The sequence below is a fragment of the Rhinatrema bivittatum genome, chromosome 11 (genome assembly GCF_901001135.1).
Source record: "Rhinatrema bivittatum chromosome 11, aRhiBiv1.1, whole genome shotgun sequence".
NCBI lineage: Eukaryota > Metazoa > Chordata > Amphibia > Gymnophiona > Rhinatrematidae > Rhinatrema > Rhinatrema bivittatum.
Genome location: NC_042625.1, coordinates 88,917,453 through 88,940,070, shown reverse-complemented (window position 1 = coordinate 88,940,070; position 22,618 = coordinate 88,917,453). Strand labels below are relative to the sequence as shown.

The 22,618-nt window shown below is 43.6% G+C and overlaps 1 protein-coding gene across 1 annotated transcript in view; it reads left to right on the top strand.

The window, feature by feature from the left end:
- Positions 1–3,136: 3,136 nt before the first annotated feature.
- The window catches only part of LIN28A (lin-28 homolog A), a 41,421-nt gene continuing 21,939 nt past the window's right edge, over positions 3,137–22,618 (top strand). Inside the window, exons 1-2 of the mRNA XM_029571688.1 lie at positions 3,137–3,167; positions 7,219–7,400. Of these exons, the coding sequence (XP_029427548.1) occupies positions 3,137–3,167; positions 7,219–7,400 (213 nt within the window). The remainder of the gene's footprint in view (positions 3,168–7,218; positions 7,401–22,618) is intronic.

The window sequence follows — 22,618 nt, the reverse complement described above, 5'->3', positions numbered from 1 at the left end:
GCCGAGAGGTGGAAGCGCCCAGGATTACTCCTTCCCCGGCCAGTGAACGCCGATTTTTCGCCTGCACTGAGGCCCCCGGGTCGCTGCGTCAGTTCTCCTTCCATTGCCCGGAAGAGGCGCCCGGTGCCGCTTGGACCCAGACAGGATCCCCGCCAGCTAGAAACCAGGCGGGGGGTGGGGGGGGAATTAAAAACTAAGCCTTGGCATTCCGAGCCAGAAAGAAGGGCAGGATCGTTCACGGTGGCAGTAGATGAACAGTCGGGAAGGGGCGGACAAACCACCCCCATCTTCTCCAGTGGCCCTGGCAATGGGGTTGGGGGGTGGGCTGATTCCCTGTCAGCCGGATACGAGTGTGCAATGGAGGTGTAGAGCCTGGGACCTCCAGGAAAAAGAGGGAGACGAAAAGGCCGTGAGGGACTGAAACATAAATAGTGCAGGGATTGAAGGGCTGAAGCACCGAGAGCAGCTTGCACTTGGAGCATTTCAAAAAGATCCTTTTAACTTGAAAACAAGTCTGCAGCTAACGCAGTTAAATGCATGTGTGTGTTTATCTTTGTGTGTGTGTGTGAATCTGTATGTATGTAGTATGTGTGTGTGAATATCTGTCTGTATATGTGTGTGTGTGTGTGTGTGTGAATATCTCTGAGTGTGTGTGATTATCCCTGTGTATGTGAGAGTGAATATTTGTATGTTTGTGTGAACATATATGTTGTGTGTGCATGTGTGAGTCAATCTCTTTGGATTTAAAGTGACAGGAATTCAAGTTATTTCATGGGACTCATTGCGGTGGGGCTGGTAGCGCAATCACTGGGATAAGAGGAAGCTGGTTTTTTTTTGCTGTCAGGAGCTCTGCAAAAAATCGTCCTCCGTTTTTCAAACTTCTCACCCCAGAAGAGGACAAGGAAGGAAGTTGATCCGGTGGGAGGCTCTCGGGTTTAGAAGGTGGGGCTCCTTTAAGAGCTCAGGTTGGCTTCGGGGCACTGGCTGGCTGGCAGAGGCCAGTTTGAATTGACCACCGGAAATGGAGAGGCTAACGCCTGCCCGGTCACTCTAGCCATTGTCCTAGGGCCATCCACAGAGGGGAGGAGGGGGGCACACAAAGCTGAGCTATTCTGGCTGTCTCTTAGGAAATGCAAATTGCATCCTAGGGGCTGGCAGAGAATCATCCCATCCCCGGATCAGGATGGAGGAAGCCGGCACAACCCCGGCGCCCAAGACTTAGGATAAGAATCCCTTTCCTTCTGGTTTGGATGTTGTGTTCTAAAGTGAGACTTCTCTCACCTACGTTTGGAAACTTTTCTCCTTTTTTCCCCCCAAAAATTTTAAATTAAAAAAAAAAAAGAAAGAAACCTAGTCCCCTAAGAGTGGAAGGAGTGATTTTTTTTCAGGTAATAAACTGGATTTTCTTTCCTCCCCCAGAATATTTCAGGGTTTAATTTTTTTTTTCCCCCAGCTGGATCCTGCAGTCTGGATTACTTTTGAATGAGCCCGGTTCAGTACAACCCGAAGTTTACAGGGTGAACTGAATTAATTCCAAGGAGCCTTGAAATCAGCATTAGAGGGAAATAATTCTGTTTCCAGAAGAACGATTTTTTATTGAAAAAGGTTTAGAAAAATCGCTTTTCAGAAATCACTGAAAAACAGAATTAATTTGAGATTTCCTAAATTGTAAGCGGAACTGCTAAGTACAAATTATAACTATATTGGAAAATGTAATTTACATTTAAATTCCAGTGGCAGACCCATTTTGTAAATCATGCTTTCGTTCCACTGGATTCTGCACAAATACAAAACCAAATCATTCCTATCTCATCAAATACAAATTTGTGGATTAGGTATGCATTTATTTATTATTAGACAAAGGGCTGCTTTTATCATTTTTCACCATTTTAAGAGTCCTAGTTTTTCCGTATCCATAACATAGTGCGGTTCGGCCTACCCCAGGATTGGTTTGGCTCCCCGAATTCTTCAGTAACAATTATTTCGGGAGGGAAAGAGCCGTGGTTCAGTTTCACGTACATTTCGCATGCTTGACCAGTGAAATATTTATTTTATTTATTTATTTTTAATTTTTATATACCGGAATTCCTGTATGCAATACAAATCAATCCGGTTTACATGCTCCAATCTTCTACGAGTTCCGGATAATGCACCTTGGATTGTCCGCGGGTGAGGTGGTCTCTGCTTTGCTTGGGGAAAAAAAAAAGCCTTCCCCCCCACCCCCCCCCCCCCCCAGGAGCCCAGCTGTAAACCTTTCATCTGCTGCCGCTCACTTCTCTTCCCCGGGCTTGGGGTGGGGGCTGGACATACAGAGCTCTCCCTTCAAACAGGTCAGTTTAAAGCCTGCTGGTCATCTCGCAGCCAAATTGGCCTGAGAGGGAAGGAGCTATGGGGGATGGGATCAGCTAACAGGGTCCTGAGGGTGGTGGGGGGGGGGGGAGGGGCCGTCATCCATTTCTGCCTTGACAGGTGGTCTCGGCCCCTGATTGGTCCGCTCCGCTTTTGCACAAACACGCGCGTGAACCCCCAAATCCCTGGAATGTGCAATTAGTCGTCAAGAGGGCCAGGGATTGAGCGTCACGTGGATTCCACCTCCAAGGCCTGGGAGGGGGGGGGGGGGAGAGAAGCCCAAGGAAAGTGCAGAAATGGGACCCAGAAGGCTCTCCCCAGCCCCAGCCCCGCGCAGCGAGGACTTTTGAACTCTCTATGGGGGGGGGGGGGGCACCCACGCACTCAGAGGGCACAAGACAAACCCGGCCCGGCAGAAGGTGACTGGAGCCCAGTGCGAGGGCAGAGGAGGAGGAGGAGGGGGTGGGCAGTGGGAGGGCTTCTCCAAGCAGACCCCAAGGTGCTGGGACGGAGAGCTCAGGAGTCTTAGGAGGAGGAGGAGGGAGGAGGCTGCCATTGTCTTGGAGAATTTGGATTCCTTTCAGAGCCTGCGGCCCTCCCACTTCTATTGTTGGAGAAGATACAGCAAAGCTTTTCTTTCTCGCTTGCTTTTTTTTTTTTTGTTGTTTTGTAATCTTTTTCTTTTTTTTTTTTTTTGTGGGCCTGAGCCGCTGGAGGCTCTCGGGAGGCTGGCTGGGAAGAAGAGGGCATTGCTATCTGAACTCGGGACTTCCAGAGGGGTCACAGGATGGGATCTGTCTCCAATCAGCAGTTTGCAGGTTAAGTAATATTTCTTAAAGATAAGGAGAGCCGTGGGGGCTCAGCGGAGGTCCAGGCTTGTCCAGCTGCTCTTTCCGCGGTTTCGGTCAGAAATGAAGCGTGGGAAGGTGGGGGGGGGGGGGTGACTTCTTTCTGCTGCTGTTTTAGTGGGGGATTGATTTAAAAATAATAAGAAGAATAATAATACTACATATTCCTGCGTTGCACTAAGCAGTCGGGTTCTCATTTCTTTTCCTGTGCTGGAAAAGCAAGTTTTGGGCCGGGTTGCCCCGGAGTACTTTATGGGAGGCTGGGAGGGCGATTGCTAAGCAAACTGTGGGGAAGCAGCGAGATCAAACGTGGCGTGGACCACGGGGAAATGGGCTCCGATTGCGCAGCCTGCCCGGCCCCCTCCCTCCCCTCTTGGCCATGCTGCCTTGCCCCCGGGGTACAGGCGCCTCTCCGGGGTCCTTTTAATCCGGGAAATAGCTTTTATTTTTGTAAGGTTAGGGCTTATGCTGCATCCCATGAGAGGGTCCCAGGCTCCAGGGTTTCAGATGAGGTTAGAAAAGCGCCTTTTAGGGGGCTGGGGGGGGAGGGAGGGAAAGGAGTGAGAGGCAACCCTAAGATGTAACGTGGGGGCGCTGGAAGTTCACCCCAACACTGCAAGAACCCGCAGAGTCGCTGCCTTCCTGTAGCACCACACAATGGCTTTTTTTTGTTTTCATGTTGGAATAAAATGTGGATGGGGGAAAGGGGGGGGGGGATATTACCACTTATTTGTAATCAGGCCCTCTCGCTGGCCAGCAGTGAGGTCTGATCGGAACCGGAGTGGATGGAAGCTCGGAGCCCTCAGCCTCTGCTGGGGGTTCCCCACGTTGCGCTCGTCGGTTTGTGCCGGCGCTGAGCTGGGGGAGGGGGAGGGGATCTCTGGCTTGGCCTCTGCAACTAGAAATGAGAATGAATCTCCACTCTGCTACTTAACATTACAGTGATCCAAATAATTAACTCATTTGCCTGCGCTGGTGTGCAATATGCTCCATGCAAAATATTTATGGCATAAATATTAGATAAGAAATGTAACTTAACAGGTGAAAACATAAAGTACCAGTCCACTTGAGATCTTTGCATTTTCATCGCCGATTTACTTAATTCTGGCGGAAAGTGCTTATGGAAGGTGTTGTGACACTTTTCCTAAACCCCTGAGTCCTGGAAGAGTAAGGTTTAATGGTCTCTCCTCTCTCACTAAGAACATAAAAACATAAGACGTGCATACTGGGTCAGACCAAAGGTCCATCAAACTCAGTATCCAACAGTAGGCAAGCCAGGTCACAAGTACCTAGCAGGATATCAAGGGGTAGACAGATTTTATGCTGCTTATCCCAGGGATAAGAAGTGGATTTCTCCAAGTCCACCTTAATAATTGTTTATGGACGTTTCCTTCAGAAACTTGTCCAAACCTTTTTTAAAGGCAGCTACACTAATAGCTTTCACCACATCCTCTGGCAAGGAATTCCAGAGCTTAATTATACATTGAGTACAAAAATATTTCCTCTTATTAGTTTTAAATGTTTCACCTAGTAACTTCATTGTGTGTCCCCTGGTCTTTTGTACTATTTGAAAGAGTAAACAACTGATTAACCTTTACTTGTTTCACTCCATTCATGATTTTTTGGACCTCCATCGTATCTCCCCTCAGCCGTCTCTTCTCCAAGCTGAAGAGTCCTAACCTCTTTAGCCTTTCCTCATAGGGGACTCATTCCATCCCCTTTATCATTTTGGTTGCCCTTCTCTGAACCTATTCTTATTCTGTTAGATGTTGTGACCACTGCACACAATATACTCAAGAAGAGGTCACACCATGGAGTGATACAGAGGCATTATGATATTCTCTGTTTTATTCTCCATTCCTAGCATTTTATTTGCACACTGAGCAGAAAATTTCAAGGTATTTTCAGTGATCCTTTTCCTGAATGGAAATTCAGGAAAAGGATTTTTTTAGCTGTAATTTGGGTTACTCTTCTCTAAGTGCATCACTTTGTAGTTGTCCACATTAAATTTCATTTTCCATTTGCATGCCCAGTCTCCCAGTTTTGCAAGGTTCTGTTGCAATTTCTCGCAGTCCTCTTGTGATTTATAACTGAATAATTTTGTGTCATTGGCAGATTTGATCACTTCACTTGTTCCCATTTCCAGGTCGTTTATAAATGTATTAAAGAGCAGCAGTCCCAGAACAGATCCCTGGGGCACGCCACTATTCACCTTTCTAAATTGGGAGAATTTACGATTTAGCCTGCTCTGTTTTCTGTCTTTTTACCAGTTGGCAATCCACACTACCCCCTTCCTTTCTTCTATTTCTGTAAATCCCACCCCTCTTCTTCCTCTCTTTCTCCCTACTCCTTCTGCCCATTTCCTGTTTCATTTAGCTATTCTGTTTCTGTAGCCAGCCCCTTCAACTTACTTTTGTACATGTGCAAAGTGTCTGCCCTCCACCCCTTTTATAAGGCCCTGTGTGTTGGGAAAAAAAAGTCGTATCGACATCTTTTGCCATAAAGAAGCTCGCTTCCTCCAGAACCAATGTGGCTACTGAAATTCTGCCCTACAGTTTACAAGCCAACACATCTTGCCCATGGCTCCACTTTCTAGCTGTTTCTTCTCTTTTGTGCAAGTATATTTTTGTTCCTTATATTTTTACATCCCTTGAATATGAAAGGTGACCATCCTATTCCCAAAACCTTTTCCCTTGAGGTCCCTCTTCAGCTGTTCCTTCAGTTTATAGCTTAGATAGATACATCCAGTGGACACTTGGCAGTTCCTGATTATGGTTAGCAAAGAAGTACCCCCTAATTTACTTTTTTAATAAAGCTGCGCCGGTATTTCAGAATTGCATATGATAGGTAATTTTCTTTCCTGCTGCACAGTATTTAACTATTGGGGGGTTTTTTAGATTTTTTTCCCATGGCTTTCACCACGAACCTCTAGCAAGATATTCACAATTTGTGCCTGGTACTGGGTTCAGTTGCCTATCATACACTGCATAATCCCCTCTAGCCCTTATCCATATTGTTGCAAACAGGAAATGAACAAGGTGCTCAGGGAATCTAACCCTTTCCACCCCACCCCCAATATTAAATAAAATATTTGATTTAGATTGAAATCCCTCCAGGGAACGAGAAATACTTCCTGTATCTGAATGTAACTTGCCTTGAGCTACCAATGAGCTAGATACCGAGCTTATGGCTTTGCTGTAAATGCGTAGTGGTGATAAGAGCTGTGTAAGAGGATCTTTCCAAAATGCACATTGTTCTTTAGCAATGAGAAGAAAGAGCAAGTAAGAAAAAAACTGAAGATCAATTTGTATTTGAACGATTTTTCTAAAAACGATTTTTTCTCTTTTTGTCGGGTATGGGCTAGATCCATAAGGTTGATGGAAAATCATTATTTCACTTCCTAACTTTTATATAGCTCTACCTATTCAGAAAATCTGGATGCTGCAGGTTGACTGGTTCAGGAGATAATGGGGTAGATTTTACAAGATGCGCCGATTTTATAACATGCGCACGTATGTTCTAAAATCGGGTGGCTGCGCACCCGTGTGCGCTGGATTTTACAATCCACGTGTGCATGTGGGGGCAGCGCACGCAAGGGGGTGAATGTTTGCAAATTACATGCAACGATGCAATCGGGCCTTCCCCTACTCCCCTACCTAAACTCCTCCCTCTCCCCCTCTCCTCCTCACCCCCTAAACCCTTCCTATCTAACCTTTTGTTTTTTGTTTTTGAACTTACTTGAGGGCCAGAGCTGAAGTAAGTTGCGCACCTGGCTGTTCAGGACAGCATACAATGGCGCTGTCCCGGCCCTCCCCTTCGGAGAGGCCCGGCACTTGTGCATGTACTGGGGTTTACGCACGCAGGCCTTTTAAAATCCGGGCTAATGTGTACACAGACAATCAAAGAGAATACATAAGAGATTTTTATTAGGAAAATCTGAATCATTGTACATATTCTGCTGAATAAATGATTGATGTTTGGTTCCCTACTGCTGCCTTAAGCTCTGTTGGTTTCTATGCAGGTGGCTGTGGAAAGACAGGAGAAGAGCCTGAAGACTCTCCAAAGCCTGAAGAGGAACCACAGCTCTTCCAGGGCACCGGGATTTGTAAATGGTTTAACGTCCGGATGGGTTTTGGCTTTTTGTCCATGACCAATAGGGATGGAGTGGACCTGGACTCCCCTGTAGATGTCTTTGTCCATCAGGTAAGAGTGCGGCAGTTCTGAGACTATAGCTGTCTAGTGCAGGGGTGGCCAACTCCAGTCCTCAGGAGCACAAACAAGACTGGTCTTTCAGAATATCCACAATGAATATGCATGAGGAAGATTTGAATGCATTGCCTCCCTTGTATGCAACTATATCTCATGCATATTCATTGTGGATATCCTGAAAAGCAGGCCTGTTTGTGGCTCTTGAGGACCAGAATTGGCCACCCTTGGTCTAGGGGTTACCTATCTTTAACAAGGATCCAGGGTGCCGGGGTGGGGGGGAAGGGCGCTGTAGGGAGAAGGAGCAGGTGTTGCAGAGAGGGGACACATGTTTGGAGAGATGGAAGGGAGCACAATTTCTTTTTAAACTCAAGATTGTAGGTCTCTGGGTAGACCCGTTGCATGCCTGTTGACTTCTGCCTCATCTATCCACCTTTTATTTATACCCTGTTTTATTAATTTTCAAATGCAAAAGAGTGAATAGCACACAGATGTTAATATATATTACATAATTCTATCCACCTTTTAAATAACGCGTTGTAGTAAAGATACGCACCTCTGAGTTGGTGGCCTAGCTGATTCTAACCCACAAATTATTAGGGATGTGCATTCGTTTCCTCTGATTCAGTGGAAAATCCATACCTCGTTGACTTTATAGTAGACGCAGGAAGCTCTCACTATTAAAAATACATGCATAATATCCATTTTCCCTATCCAGACCCGGCGCGACCGGGTATGCATACTGTGCATTTGCCTGAGGCAGCACTTCCGGGGGGGGGGGGGGGGGGGGGCGACGGCCGACAGTAGCAGGAGAGGCCATGGGGCCACTGGCGGAGCCTAACCCTCCGGCAGCCAAAGAAGGAGAGAGACTGCAGGCCACTGGTGCTCAACCTGCCAGCGGCGAAAGGAGAGGCCCGTCTTTGCATGTGTGCACGCGCAACCCATGCACAGCTTCCGCTCCCCCCCCCCCCCCCCCCAAACAGGAAGATCGGTGGACCGTGGTGGAGCTCATCCCACCACAGCCCGAAAATAGCAGGAGGCCCGTGGGGTCATGGTGGAGCTCATCCCACCATAGCCCGATGACAGCAGGAGACCATACATGTATGTGTGTGAGCTTGTATGTGTATGTGAGTAAGTGAGAGCCTGTGTGTGTGTCATATGTGAGAGCCTATGTGTTTGTGTGAGAGCTTGTGTGTTTGTGTATGTTTGTGTGCCTGTGAGAGCCTATGTGTCACATATAGGCTCTCACAAGCAAGCGCACACACACACATATAATGTATCTGTGAGGGAGAGGGAGCTTGTTTATGTTAGAGAGAGGGGGTATCAGAGAGAATGAATGTGGTATTGTGTGTGTGTGAGAGAGAAGATAACATTTGTGTAGCTCTACCTCTCCCACTCCATGATGATCTCAGGGTGACTGGAAATCAGAAGATCTCAGGTATGGAATGCAGGAGATTTTTTAATCCTTACTAGTTTTAATTATTGGGTGTAATTTGATGATTCTGCTCTTTTGAAATATTTACTGCTCTTTTGAAATATTTAATTTTTGGGGGGGATTAATTATTGGATTTTTTATTCATCAGATTTAAAAAAAAATTATTTTTTTTTGAAATCTTAGAATTTTTTTAATTATTGGATGTTTTTAAATATTGGTGTTTGGGATATTTTGGATATTCTATTCATTAACTGATATGAAATATTGATTCTTTTTTATGAATATGATTTTACTATTATGTTTTATATTTCTCAATTTTATTATTTAATGATTTATAAAGAATGGTGATGTTTCTCTTTTTCCATTGTTGCTCTGAATATATAGGCTAGGTTCCAGTTCAGTTCTTCTCAGCACAGTTTCTGTTTATACTTTCTGATTTCTTTATTCTGAATTTGGTGAGGGTCAGTCTATGGTCTGCATATGTGACCGAGGTGAGGTATTTTGCTGGCATGTAATTTCTGTAAAGGGATCTATAGCAGCCTGGTTTCCTAATAAGAGCTTTATTGGTGTTCTAGGGACTTGTCTAATGTGTGCAGTGTTGCCTTTTCACAGATAAGGTTGTTAGGATTGTTTTGGTATGGGAGGTTTACTATATTGTAATGGTAATTCCATTTATTCATGGCTTTCTGAGGGCCAAGCCCACACCCAGCATGTTTTACAAAAAGCCTGACTCCATAGGAGTTGCAAGTATCTTTTTGGCAGAGTTTTCTGGTTGGCACCACAGCACTGCATGTAAATATCATATGCATGTTGTAAGTGATATTTTTGCCTCTGAAGACTGTACTTTTGAATGCTCTTTTTCAGGTAAAATCTGTTATAAATGCATAATTTAATTGTGTGTGTCTGTAAAGGGTGTGGGAGTGGGGGTGTGTGTGTGGGGGGGGGATGACATGTGCAAGGCTGTAAGGTTTGCCTTGGGTACCTAATACCCTTCCCTGTCCATGGGCTCTGGTGGGGGGGGGGGGGGCAGTTTTTAAAAATATAGATTGCCGGACGGAGCTGGGCTTTATTTGATGGGCCCAGGATAGGCACTGAATGAATTGGGGGGAGGGCAGCAACAAAGCTAGCATTGGCCTGTCTCCTGCATGCATTATTAAGTTGGTGAGGTGCACGTACACCTTCTGATTTATAGGGGAGACTTCTCGACAGTAGGCTGCAATGCAAAATTGTTCATGATTTATCAAGAAAAACCTCTGCATAGTTTCAATGGGAAAGATGCCAGAGCAGATGTTTGAAGAATACGCCTGCAAATTTGTGCTCTTTTATTTATGGTGGATCAATATTTTAACGACCATTTAAACCCACTAACCTTTCCTCAGTTTTTGTCCTGATTTTTGTTTCCGAAAAGATGAGTGTTTACATTTTTTTACAGTTCCACCTAATTATCCCATCTAAATCTCAGTAAATTAGGACTCTGCTGTACAGACTTTGGAACCCTCAGCAGGCATCGCCCGGCTCCATAATCATACAGAAATACAGTACATTCAAATGAGGAATGAACTCTGAAAGGGAGAAGGCTAAAATCAGAGGGATCTTGGCTACATCCTGTAGTCGAGTACAATCAGGTGAAGGGAGAGGGAGAGAGAGAAACAGAGGATAGCATGTGATAACATTGCAATAGCAAGGGAACAGAAACGATATCAGCATACTAACTGTTCAAATTCTAATATCAAATATGAGACCCCAAAGTAAAGAAGGCAAAACCACTCTCCTTCCTACAGAACTCCAGTGCGTGGTCACCTGCAGAGAACCAGCCATGAAACAGCCTAGCCTTCAAGTAGGTAAACTGCAGTGCAAACACCACTGCAAGGCACAATATTAGCTCTCACCACAACAGTAATACAGACTCAGACAGGAAAACCGATGGCTCATTCCTTCGCATGATCAACTCAGAAAAAATCTATAGCATGAAATAGAAATTGCATCTATATGCATATGCAGCCATGCATACAGGCTAGAAAGATCACAAGAAAATTATTCACAGGGAGGAAGAAAAGGACATGGGTACTAACAAAACTCTAAACAGCCATTCAGCGTATCCAATAAAGATGGAGCAGACCAACTATCTCAAACTATTACCATTATGCAGTTTTATGTGCACATAAATGTCAGAAACATGCTATGTACCGGTGTGGCTAAGAGTGGGCACAAAGGGATCCAATCTATATTGCAGTACTGCCTTGTATGGAAGAACTCAAGGCAGCCCTGATTTACCCACATAATTTAGTTGGATAACACTGAATATTGGTGTATCTGGCTAAGTTATCCAGATATGTTCTCCTGGAATGCCTCCAAATTATCTGGTCAAGTTTTATCCAGCCAAATACTTACGTACTCAATTACTGTAAATCAGCAGCAGTTGCCGCTGTGGAAAATTCAAATCCTGCAGTTTGTCTAACTAACTCCACTTTCAATATGGACTTCATAATGTTCATCCTAATTAACTTAATCATAAATAAGGGATAGATTTTCAAAAAATATATGCACGTGCGTCCATGTGCGCGCGCTACCCGGGTCGGCGCGTGCCTGGAGGGGTATAATTTACCAAATTCGCGCAGCAGCACATCGGGGCTTTCCCCAGTTGCCTCCCAGTCCGCTCCAATTAAGGAGCGGACTGGGAGGGAACTTCCCAACCCCTTACCCTAAACTCCCTTCCCCTTCCCTTATCCTATCCTTCCCCTATCCCTATCCTAGCCCCCCCCCCCCCCCCCCCCCCATTATTTTAACTCACCTTTTGCTCCTGCAAAGGAGCAGGAGCAAGTTGTGCGCGCCGGCACTCTGCCGGCGCGCAATCCCCCAGCACAGCAGCAAATGGCCGCTGTACCGGGCGCCTCTAGCCCCCGGATCGTCCCCTTTTAAGGCCCCGGCACTTACACACGACCCGGGGTTTACGTGCGTGGCTGGGCCTTACGCACGCCGGGCCAATTTTCAAATGTGCCCGGCCACGCACGTAAACCCCGGGATTTACGCGCACCGGGGTTTTAAAATCCGGCCTTAAATGTCCATGTGCATGTGTGTGGTCCTGAATGAGCATGCTTTTTAATATCTCTTTCCCCATTCCCGTGCAAAGCTGCGGACTGCTGTACTGTGTAGAACTGTCAGTGCATACAACCCTAGGATAGATTTAGTGGAGAATGGTGCCTCATAGTTGGGAAACACAGAGCTATGTTTATGAAGGGAATGGTCAGTATTGTTCAGAAGGGAGTTGGGGGAAAGTCAGTGTTTGCAAAAGGGTTTAAGAATAATTTTTTCTTGTCATATATATGTGTGCGTACCTTCAATAGCACTTGCATAGAATTCTGTTTTACTTCCTTCTTCTTATGACAGTGTTTGTATAACAAAGTGTGAAAGATGTGTGTGTGTTTTATTTAATTATCCTTCCCCCCCCCCCCCCCCCCCACTGATTCCTCTGGAGTAGAGGTCTAGAAATGGTTTGGAGTATGTTTAAAAGAGAAACTGAAGTATGGACAAGCATTTTTAGCTTCTTAGTGACAAGCTCAGAGGACTTCCTCCACACAGTTCCAGATGTTGGAGACATCAATAAAGTGATTTTGCATATCCAAACAAGCGGGCCGATACAGGAAAATGTGCCCCCGTGGAGCGCACTGTTAGCCCGGGTTTGGCTACGCGTTTTCGACGCGCTAGCATTAGCCCTTATACAGTAAGGGGTAATAGCGCCCAAAGGCTGGCGTTAATTTCTGCCGGCGCCAGGGACGTGTGCAGAAAAGCAGAAAAAACTGCCTTTCTGTACAACCTCCAACTTAATATCATAGCGATATTAAGTCGGAGGCCCCAAAATTAAAAAAACATTTAAAATCGGCCCGCGGGTCGGAAGACGAACGCTCAATTATGCCGGCGTCCGTTTTCTGAACCCGTGGCTGTCAGCGGGTTTGAGAACCGACGCCGGCAAAATTGAGCATCGGCTGTCAAACCCGCTGACAGCCGCCGCTCCTGTCAAAAAAGAGGCGCTAGGGACGCGCTAGTGTCCCTAGCGCCTCTTTTTACCGCGGGCCTTCATTTGCATACTAAATCACACGCATAGGAGAGTGGCCTGTGCGCGCGTCGGGAGACGGAGCGCCGGCTCTCCCGCGGGTTTTACTATATCGGCCTGAAGGATAGTGAGCTTCATGAATATCAAATTGAGGTTGATAATGTATTGTGTGATTTGGAGGGGGAACTGACCAAAAACCCTGAGCAAAGTTGTTTTTAGTCATCTTTACCAAAGTACAGATGGTCTTAGAATTGTGGGGACTTTTAAACATAGGATACAGTTACTTTTATTTGGCCAGCTCAGTGTTGCCGAGTCTGGAACTTGGATGGATTAAAACTCCTTCTATCCTTAACTGCTATCCATAGAATGAAGTGGTGCATTTCAGTAACCAAACCATCTAAAGTATTTTATAAATTAAAGGCTATGAAAAAATACATAAAAATCTTAATTTTCAGTTCTGAAAGCAGCAGCAGCAACTACATTATTAATTAAATAATTCAGACAGTAGTGAGAAGTAGAGAGAAATACATGGCTGCAGCTTCCAAAAGCGTGGCCTTTTTAGTCATAGAAATCTACATTCAGAAAGGCGCTGCTTACTTTTTCTTTCTTTATTTATTTTAAAGTTCTTGTATGCCGCCTTTTAGTTTCCATGAACTACCAAGATGGTTTACAAAAACCAAATTAACATTACAAAAAAAATACATAAAATAAAGAAAATACGGTGAAAAATGTTCCTGTCAGGTCACTTACACAGCTCCACTTCCTTGGGGCTTTATTACACACCATGCCATCAGGAAAAAGTCACCTTTGTTAGCAAAGGCCTTAGAGTCTGCTGTGCTGCTTGTCATCAGTCAGCTGCCTGCTGCATAAAAAGGGCAATGGCCTCAGGGGAGAGGAGTTTTTTTTTTATGATTAAGGGGTGTGTTTAAATGTAAACATTTATTTCAGCCTTAAACTCTCTCAAAAGTAGAATAAACCGAAGGGAAATTTAGGACTAAGATTAAAAGAAGATGGCACGTGAGGCCCAAATAGCACTAGAGCTTTAAATCAGTGAAAGTGAGGCTGAACTGCATTTGATGATCCCTCTTTATTTGCGTACATGGGGGGGAGGGGTTCTGCAGGACCGGTGTGGATGCACTGCTGCTGAAGCAATCTGCGGATGTGTGAATGCGAGGGGAGAGGAGATCAGCACAGCAGCCAGGGAACGTGGAGCCCCATCCTCTGTTTTGTCCCAGAAGCAAGGGTCAGAGTTTGGTGTACGCACAATTGTGAGGAAGTGTGGAAAACGTGAGGCTGAATAAACATGGATACCGATTTCCCTGTTGATCAGAGAAGGAGCTCAGTTTGTGGGTGAAAAAAAGAGGGAACAGAGAGGCGTGCAAGAATTGCCAACTTCTCTGTGTTGGACTGGAAGGGAGAGTTGTCCCTTTTCAGATCTGGGTTGCAGCATAAACAGGCCGATGCAGCACCATGCGCTGCGGTCAGCGCATGGCTCAACACGCAATTGAACACATGCTTTGGACGCACTTCCGTAATCCACAGTGCAGTACGGGGATTAGCACATCCAAAACGCACGTCCTATAGAGTGCGTAGTTAATAGCGCTCATCTCATGTAAAGTATATGTAGATGAGGCTATTAGCTAATCCCTGTGATGCAAAAAATTTCCCATGCTGCCAATGTGCTCTTGCAGTGCAGCAAATTTTACACCAGTACGGGGCTGGCGTAAAGATCTGCCGCGCCCGGGAGAGGTGGATCATCGTGTGTTTGGAGAGTGGGTGGCCTGAAAGAAGGCTTCTATTTAAGCCAGGCCAGCCCTGAGCAACTGATCCAAGTCTGCCTATGCCCCATTGCATCTATGGACTTGTAGTTCCAGTTTCTGTAGGAAAGGCAGGAAATACAAGTGCAGAGATACAATGGGAAAAAAAATCCGATCAGCCTGTGAGGTGGCAGCTGTAAGCATTATGAAGCACCATACTGAATACAAAGACTGAATGTATTTCCCTTCCCCCTTACTGCAGGTCCCCCTGATCAAAGTTAATGATCTACCACTGACAGTGCTGTGAGCGTCTGAATACCTGGCGTCAGGTACAAGATTGGGGAGCATCAGCTTTTGTGAAAGAACTGCATTCCACTTGGTCCAAGTCAGGAATATGTGGTTCACATTATTGCTGATCTCAAAGCAGTGGTTCCCAAAATGTGGGTCAGGAGCCTAAACAGAGTCACAAAATCAGTGGACGGGAGAAACAGGTTGCACCCTCTCACCCTGCACAGCAGTCGGCAGCCCTGCCTCCTCCTCCTGCATAGTAACATAACAACAAGTAACGGCAGATAAAGACCCAAAAAGCCCATCCCGTCTGCCCGGTGAGGACTTTAGGGTTGGAATTGACGCTCTGTGCAGGGAGCCCCCATGCAGTAATGTTACACAAAATTTAATAAAGGCTGGTGTTTTCTGGCACAACTAAAAGTTGAATACATTGATCTGAGCAGAAAAATAGTGAGTGAGACTATTTTACATTTATACCCAAAAAGTTATCCCAGTTCTTCATTTCCATCCTTTGGATACTAAGGATCCTCTCTGTGTTTCTCCCATTTCTTGTCTTCACCACCTCCATGCATCCGCCTCCCTTTCCATGAAGAAATATTTCCTTGGAGTTTCAAATCATGAAACAGCTTCCTTTCCATTGAAAAGTTTTTGATTCTTGTGCATACCTTTCAGCTATTGAAAGTCTCTCCGCTCATCTCCTCCAGCGTATACATAGTTTGCTCCTTCAGTCTCATCTCATGTCTTCCGATGCACATCCTGCACCATTTTGGTCACCAGGGGTCATTTGAATTTTCAAGTGTTAGGGTCAATGTCGGATAAAAGCTTAGGAAGTGCTGCTTTAAATTAAGGTTTTATCATCCTCACAGAAGCCCCTCTATTTTTATCTCTGTCCAAAACTTGCACACAACTTGAAGGATTTTTGATCAATGGTGGATAAACCATTGGGTGAGCTGCAGGCATATAACAACAGTCAGTGAAACTGCTGCGTCTCAGCTTCTGGATCTGAAGGGATGGAAATGCCAAGTTCTCACTAGAGTTCTCTCAAGTTCTCTGTTAGACAGAGAGAGATAGAGAGGTGGCGGAAACCTTAAGAATGAGGGTTATAAACCCAGCTTGACCAAGTCATTTGAGGATGGAGTATGCGGGATGGCTGCCTTATCTCTGCTGTTTTATAGCTCCCAGACAGTCCAGTTTCCTGATTGCAGTCACTAACATTCCTGGCACCAAAAGAATTAGCCCGTGTCACCTTCCTGTTGTAATCGCATCTCCATGGAATGCAGTCCCATAATTTCATTCAGCACCAAAATATCTACCCATAAATCTTGGTGCAGGGAGCACCAGCAGGGAATAACCATGGAAGACAGAAGAGTGATGTTTTGTTAAAAGTGACCCACTAATCGCAGGTACAATGTGAACCATGAAGCTTGCATCTGAATGAAACTTCCAGTCCTCCAGGACTGCAAACCAGTCTGGTTTTCAGGATTGAATGCAACTCACAAAGCAGGCCACACTCCAGACCTAGTATTTGCTAATACAAGTAATTGCCTAATCAATACCTCGCACACCATATTGCCCTGGTCCGATCACCAATTAATAAAAGCGGAAATAGCCCTCACCAACCAAATCCGCAATAATATGGATAATAAGCATACATTTACCTTCAGAAAAAAAGATAGAGATAGAAGTACTTGTGGAAGCAATAGAAACTAAGAAACTCAAACTAAATCTAACCAATACCATAACAACATTTGATTCCTGGGACAACATAGTCGGTGACATAGCTGAAAACTATTAACAAAGAAAATAATAACTCCAAACATAACAAGCCCTGGTACAAAGATGAACTAAGAAGCACGAAACAGAACCTTAGGAAACTAGAAAAACAATGGCGGAAATGCCATTCGACCGAATCCCTAGGAAAATACAAATCTTGCCTCACAAAATACTGTACACTAACCAATAAAGTAAAAAAGATTACTATGCTAAACAGATTCAAGGGGCTATTATTTAATTCTAAACTGCTCTTTGAGGTTGTTAAACTTCTAAATAAAGATCTTATATCTCGAGAAAGTACAACTTCACAAAGGTCGCTTGCAATGAATATTCCACTGCGCTCTTAGACAAAATCGATAAGTTGAATAAACAATTCACTCTATGTTTCCCAATAAAAGCACCTGAAGACTCAAATGGTCCACATTCGACAGAGTATCAAAGCTGGAAATAAATCAAATCATTAATAAAATTAAACCTGCTACTCACCCACATGACCCAATACTGGCCAGCTCCTTAAAATAAGTACACCAAGTTATTACCCCAACAATCACATCCTTGATTAACCATTCCCTATCAGAAGGAATCATACCTCAAGGATTAAAACAAGCATTGATAAAACCCATCCTAAAAAATAAGTCTGGTAGAACAGACAATTGGGACAATTATCAACCAATATCTAACTTGCCAATCCTAGCAAAAGTTCTTGAGAAGGCAGCGCTATCCCAACTTGAACATCACCTAGAAGATCATAATATCCTATACCCAAATCAATTTTGATTTAGGAAACATCTCTCAATGGAGACATTACTTCTCTCATTAACGGACTTGGTATTAAGAGGGCTCGACGCAAAAGAATCTTATAGCCTAATGCTAATTGACTTAACTGCAGCCTTTGACATTGTGGATCATAATCGATTATGCCATTAGTTGAGAAACATTGGGATTGACGGTACAGTTCTCAAAAGGTTCTCCTCATTTGTATATAATAGAACATTTCAAGTCAAACTGGGCAACCAAATATCTATACATGGAACGACGGTATATAAAATGTCTAAAAAAATAAGATCTCCCAAATGAATATTTGTCCGGTATAGGATCTTATTCACAAAGGACTTCTACCCATTCTGTGCCTATCGATAAAACCTTTACTGAATAAACTGCATTCATTTGGTCTAAGAATCAGATTATAATCTGAGTGTGGACCTTCAAGAACTTTAATGAATGAATCAGACAATCCAACAGTTGAGTTGGCTGAAATTCCCTGCCCAGAATATATTTTAATTATTTCTGTAATTTGGAGTGCCATGGGGTGGCAGTGGAGAGGAATTGGGGCTCTGCACTTCTGGCTATCCCTCTGACCCCTGCAGGGCCTTGAAGAAGGAGCTCTGATCACAAAGACTGGTTAATAGGCCTAGCAGGGGGCTTAGATTTTTTTGCTTCGTTCAGAGAAGATATCTGCTCATTGAGTTTGACGTTCTTTGACTTATCCGGGTCCAGATAATTGTCTGGTGATCCAGCAAAAAGCAAAACAAAAAAAACCTGAATAATGTCAGTGTATTATATCAAAAAAGACCAAAATATAATCCTTCCTGACTACATGAAGTGCAGTGGAATAAACTGATGAAGAATTACAATAAATCAACATAATCCATATAATCACTAACCTTGGGATTAACCTTAAATTTAAGAGTGAGCAAAGTTACTCTAGCAATCTCTGACAGTGGCATATACCTTGGCTCTGAAGTATGGGATTTATCCTGCCCAGTAATGGAGAAGTCAACCCTTTTTGGGTCTGCTATTTTAATGCTATTGATTTATTAAAGGGTATTCCAGCTTGGGGGAAATGCTGCTTTAAATTTAGCCATCCTGGCCTTCGTGGTGATGTCTTCAATGTGAAGCAAAAATGTGCAGGTGGTTTTCTCTTGTATGCTTTAAAAATAAAATGATTAAATGGACACTTAGCGTCACAGTTACATTTGGCCCTTGGTTTACAACGTCAGTGATGTCAAAATCTCCCTCAGGTGAATGGCTCGTCATCAGCCACATATGGACCTGCACCTGGAGGGGGTCCTCCTTATACCTGCAGTTCACAGCCCTGATCTATTAATTCGCAGGATGCACACTCCTGTGCTAAAATCCAGTAGTGCTGCTGTTTAATTATATCATTGTTCCACTCATACAGGACACAAAAAAACTAAGATCAGCTGTTCAGCTTGTAAACACAGGTGGTCCTGAGTATTCAGCTCTTATTTTGAAATTGCATTGGACAGAAATTAACAGGTTAAAGTTTTGCTCAGCCTCTCTCACCATTCTGAATCTAAATAAGCTGGGGCACTGAGGGGCTGATTGTCATCAGAACCCCATGCAGGGATCTCATTGATTCTTTATCTTTTATTTAAATGTATTAATTGCCTTAAAAAACACCTAGGCGATGTACAGCCTAAAACATACATAAAATAATAATTATACATTACATACATGTATCAGCAAATATACTTGAACATGGACAAACAGTGGCCAGATCAGGAGATGATTGCAACAGTGCCATAGCTTAATAAAAAGCCTGCTTAAACAGCCATGCTTTTAATAGGGATTTGAACGTTTTTAAACTGTCTGCTAAGCATAGTTCCACTAGAAAGGCGTGCCACAGAATAGGTACCACAACAGAAAAAGCACTGTCCCTGGTTGTACACAGCCTGGCATGGGATGGTGAAGGCCTCTTTGAGAAGAGCTAAGTTGTCGGGTGGGGAAATATAGATGTAATAAAGCATTGCCCCATGAAGAAACAGAGCCAGAAATCAATGTAAAACTAATGACTGCGATTTTGTACGTAATACGTTCACTGATGGGTAACCAATGTAAATCCACCAGGACGGGAATGATATGATCCCATCTTTTGGTTCCAGAAATGAGATGCCCGGCTGCATTGAGCAGTAGTTGTAAAGGTTTTAGAGTTACTGCAGGTAGACCTAGAAGAACAGAGTTACAATAATCTACTGTGGGGAGAATCAAAGCTTGAACTATCACTCGAAAATCAGCTTTTTCTAAAAGATGTTTAAGACCACACAAGATTCTTAGTTTGAAGAAACCAGACTTTTTGATATTTTTAACATGAGGACGGAAAGATAGCAGAGGATCAATTAGCCCACCAAGATTGCGTATTGAAGTGATTAATGAAAATGAGGTATTTTCAATAGAAATTGAAGATAGCGAAATTTTGGAATGGATACGTTGAATCCAAACACGCTGTGTTTTAGAGATGTTCAAAGATAATTTATTGAAAAACAGCCAACATTTGATGGAAGATAGGCATAGATTAACCAGTTCAACAGTATCATTCCAAGAAGGGTGGACTCAAAACGAAAAATTCATGTCAAACACGAATGTATCAGGAACAAGTAAAGAGTCAACTTAAAATATAAAACATTTACACTTGTAGTATTTCAGTGCAAGTGACATGTTGCAATATTTGTTCTTTATCTAATCTTTGGATTGGCCACTGTTGGAAACAGGATACTGGGCTTGATGGACCTTTGGTCTGACCCGATATGGCATATCTTATGTTTTTATGTTCTAAAATATTATTTTTAAAAGCATTATTTGTGCCATAATTCTATCTGTCCCTCTGCAATGCTCCATTAGGAAGAGAGTCACCAGTGAGATTGGTCTAGATTGATTATGATTAGGGCTTTTGAATTTTTTGTGTTTATAATTTATAAATTTAAATGTTGAATTTTTTTTAGCTATTTTAGAGTTTTATGTAGATACAGAAAATTGGTGGTTTTCCATTGCTGGCAGAAGGCGGAGGATATTAGAAACCCGTTTGCCAATAAAATCGAATGCAGCCAAGGAACTGTCAGCACATGAAAAGAGCAAAGTCAGAGCAGAGGATCTAAGATGGGGTAGGTTGAGAGTGTTCTTGGGGACAGGGGTTTCCAGTGTTTAATTCCAGTAGCCAACTTAACTCATTATAAGAAAATAAGAAATTGCCATACTGGGTCAGACCAAGGGTCCATCAAGCCCAGCATCCTGTTTCCAACAGTGGCCAATCCAGGCCATAAGAACCTGGCAAGTACCCAAACACTAAGTCTATTCTATGCTACTGTTGCTAGTAATGGCAGTGGCTATTTTCTGAGTCAACTTAATTAATAGCAAGTAATGGACTTCTCCTCCAAGAACTTATCCAATCCTTTTTTAAACACAGCTACACTAACTGCACTAACCACATCCTCTGGCAACAAATTCCAGAGCTTAATTGTACATTGAGTGAAAAAGAATTTTCTCCAGTTAGTTTTAAGTGTCCTACTTGCTAATTTCATGGCGTGTCCCCTAGTCCTTCTATTATCCGAAAAAGTAAATAACCGATTCACATTTACCCGATCTATACCTCTCATGAATTTAAGTCCTCTATCGTATTCCTCCCTCAGCATACCCATCCGGTCCAGGTGATTTTCTACTCTTTAGCTTGTCAATCTGGCCTACTACATCTTCCAGATTTACAGTGATTTGGTTCAGTTCATCTGAATCATCACCCTTAAAAACCATCTCTGGAAATGGTATCTCCCCAACATAAGAAAATGCCATACTGGGTCAGACCAAGGGTCCATCAAGCCCAGCATCCTGTTTCCAACAGTGGCCAATCCAGGCCATAAGAACCTGGCAAGTACCCAAAAACTAAGTCTATTCCATGTTACCATTGCTAATGGCAGTGGCTATTCTCTAAGTGAACTTAATAACATCCTCATTGTAAACACAGAAGCAAAGAATTAATTTAGTCTTTCTGCAATGCCTTATCTTCCCTAAGAGCCCCTTTAATCCCTCAGTCATCTAGTGGTCCAACCGACTCGACTCCCTCATAGGTTTCTTGCTTTGGATATATTTTAAAAAGTTTTTATTATGAGTGTTTGCCTCTGCGGCCAACTTCATTTCAAATTCTCTCTTAGGGCCTTATTTTCTAAACCAATCGCACGCGATAAAGGACGTTTCGCACGTGAAATGTCCCTTATCGCGTGAGATACCAAAATGGGGGTGGAATCGGCCCCGGAAGAGGAGGAGTCGGGGCGTCACCAGGGCCGACTCCGTGAAGATGCTGCGGACGACGAAAAGGTATGGCCCTTTTCGCGTCCGAGTTCGCGCCTAATAGCTACACCCCCGTTTTCAGCCCCCCGCCCCTCATTCCCTAAAGTATCACAGGCCTGCGATACTTTAGAAAATGAGGCCCTTAGCCTGCCTTATCAGTGTTTTTACTTAACAATGCTTATGCTTTTTCTTATTTTCTTCCAATTTTTGAAGGATGTTTTCTTGCTAAAATAGCCTCTTTCACCTCACTTTTTAACCATGCTGGTAATCGTTTTGCTTTCCTCCCACCTTTCTTAATGCATGGATTACATCTGGACTGCACTTCTAAGATTGTATTTTTAAACAATGTCATTGCCTGTTGTACAGTTTTTTTTTTAATTTATCAACTGTTGTACACTTTTAACCTTTGCAGCTGTACCTTTCAGTTTTTTTCTATCTATTTTCCTCATTTTATCAAAGTTTCCCTTTTGAAAATGTAGTTTTAGGGCTGTAGATGTACTTATTGTCCCCTTCCAGTCATTAGTTCAAATTTGATCATGTTATGATCACTGTTGCCAAGTGGCCCCACCACTGTTACCTCTCTCACCAAATCCTGCGTTTCACTAAGCATTGAATCTAAAATAGCTCCCTCTCTTGTTGGTTCCTGAACCAATTGCTCCATGAAGCATTCATTTATTCCATCCAGGAACTTTATGTCTCTAGCATGTCCTGATGTAACATTTACCCAGTCAATATCGGGGTAATTGAAATCTCCCATTATTACTGCATTGCCAAATTGGTTAGCTTCCCTGATCTCTCTTAGCATTTCATCATCTATCTAAACATTTTGGCC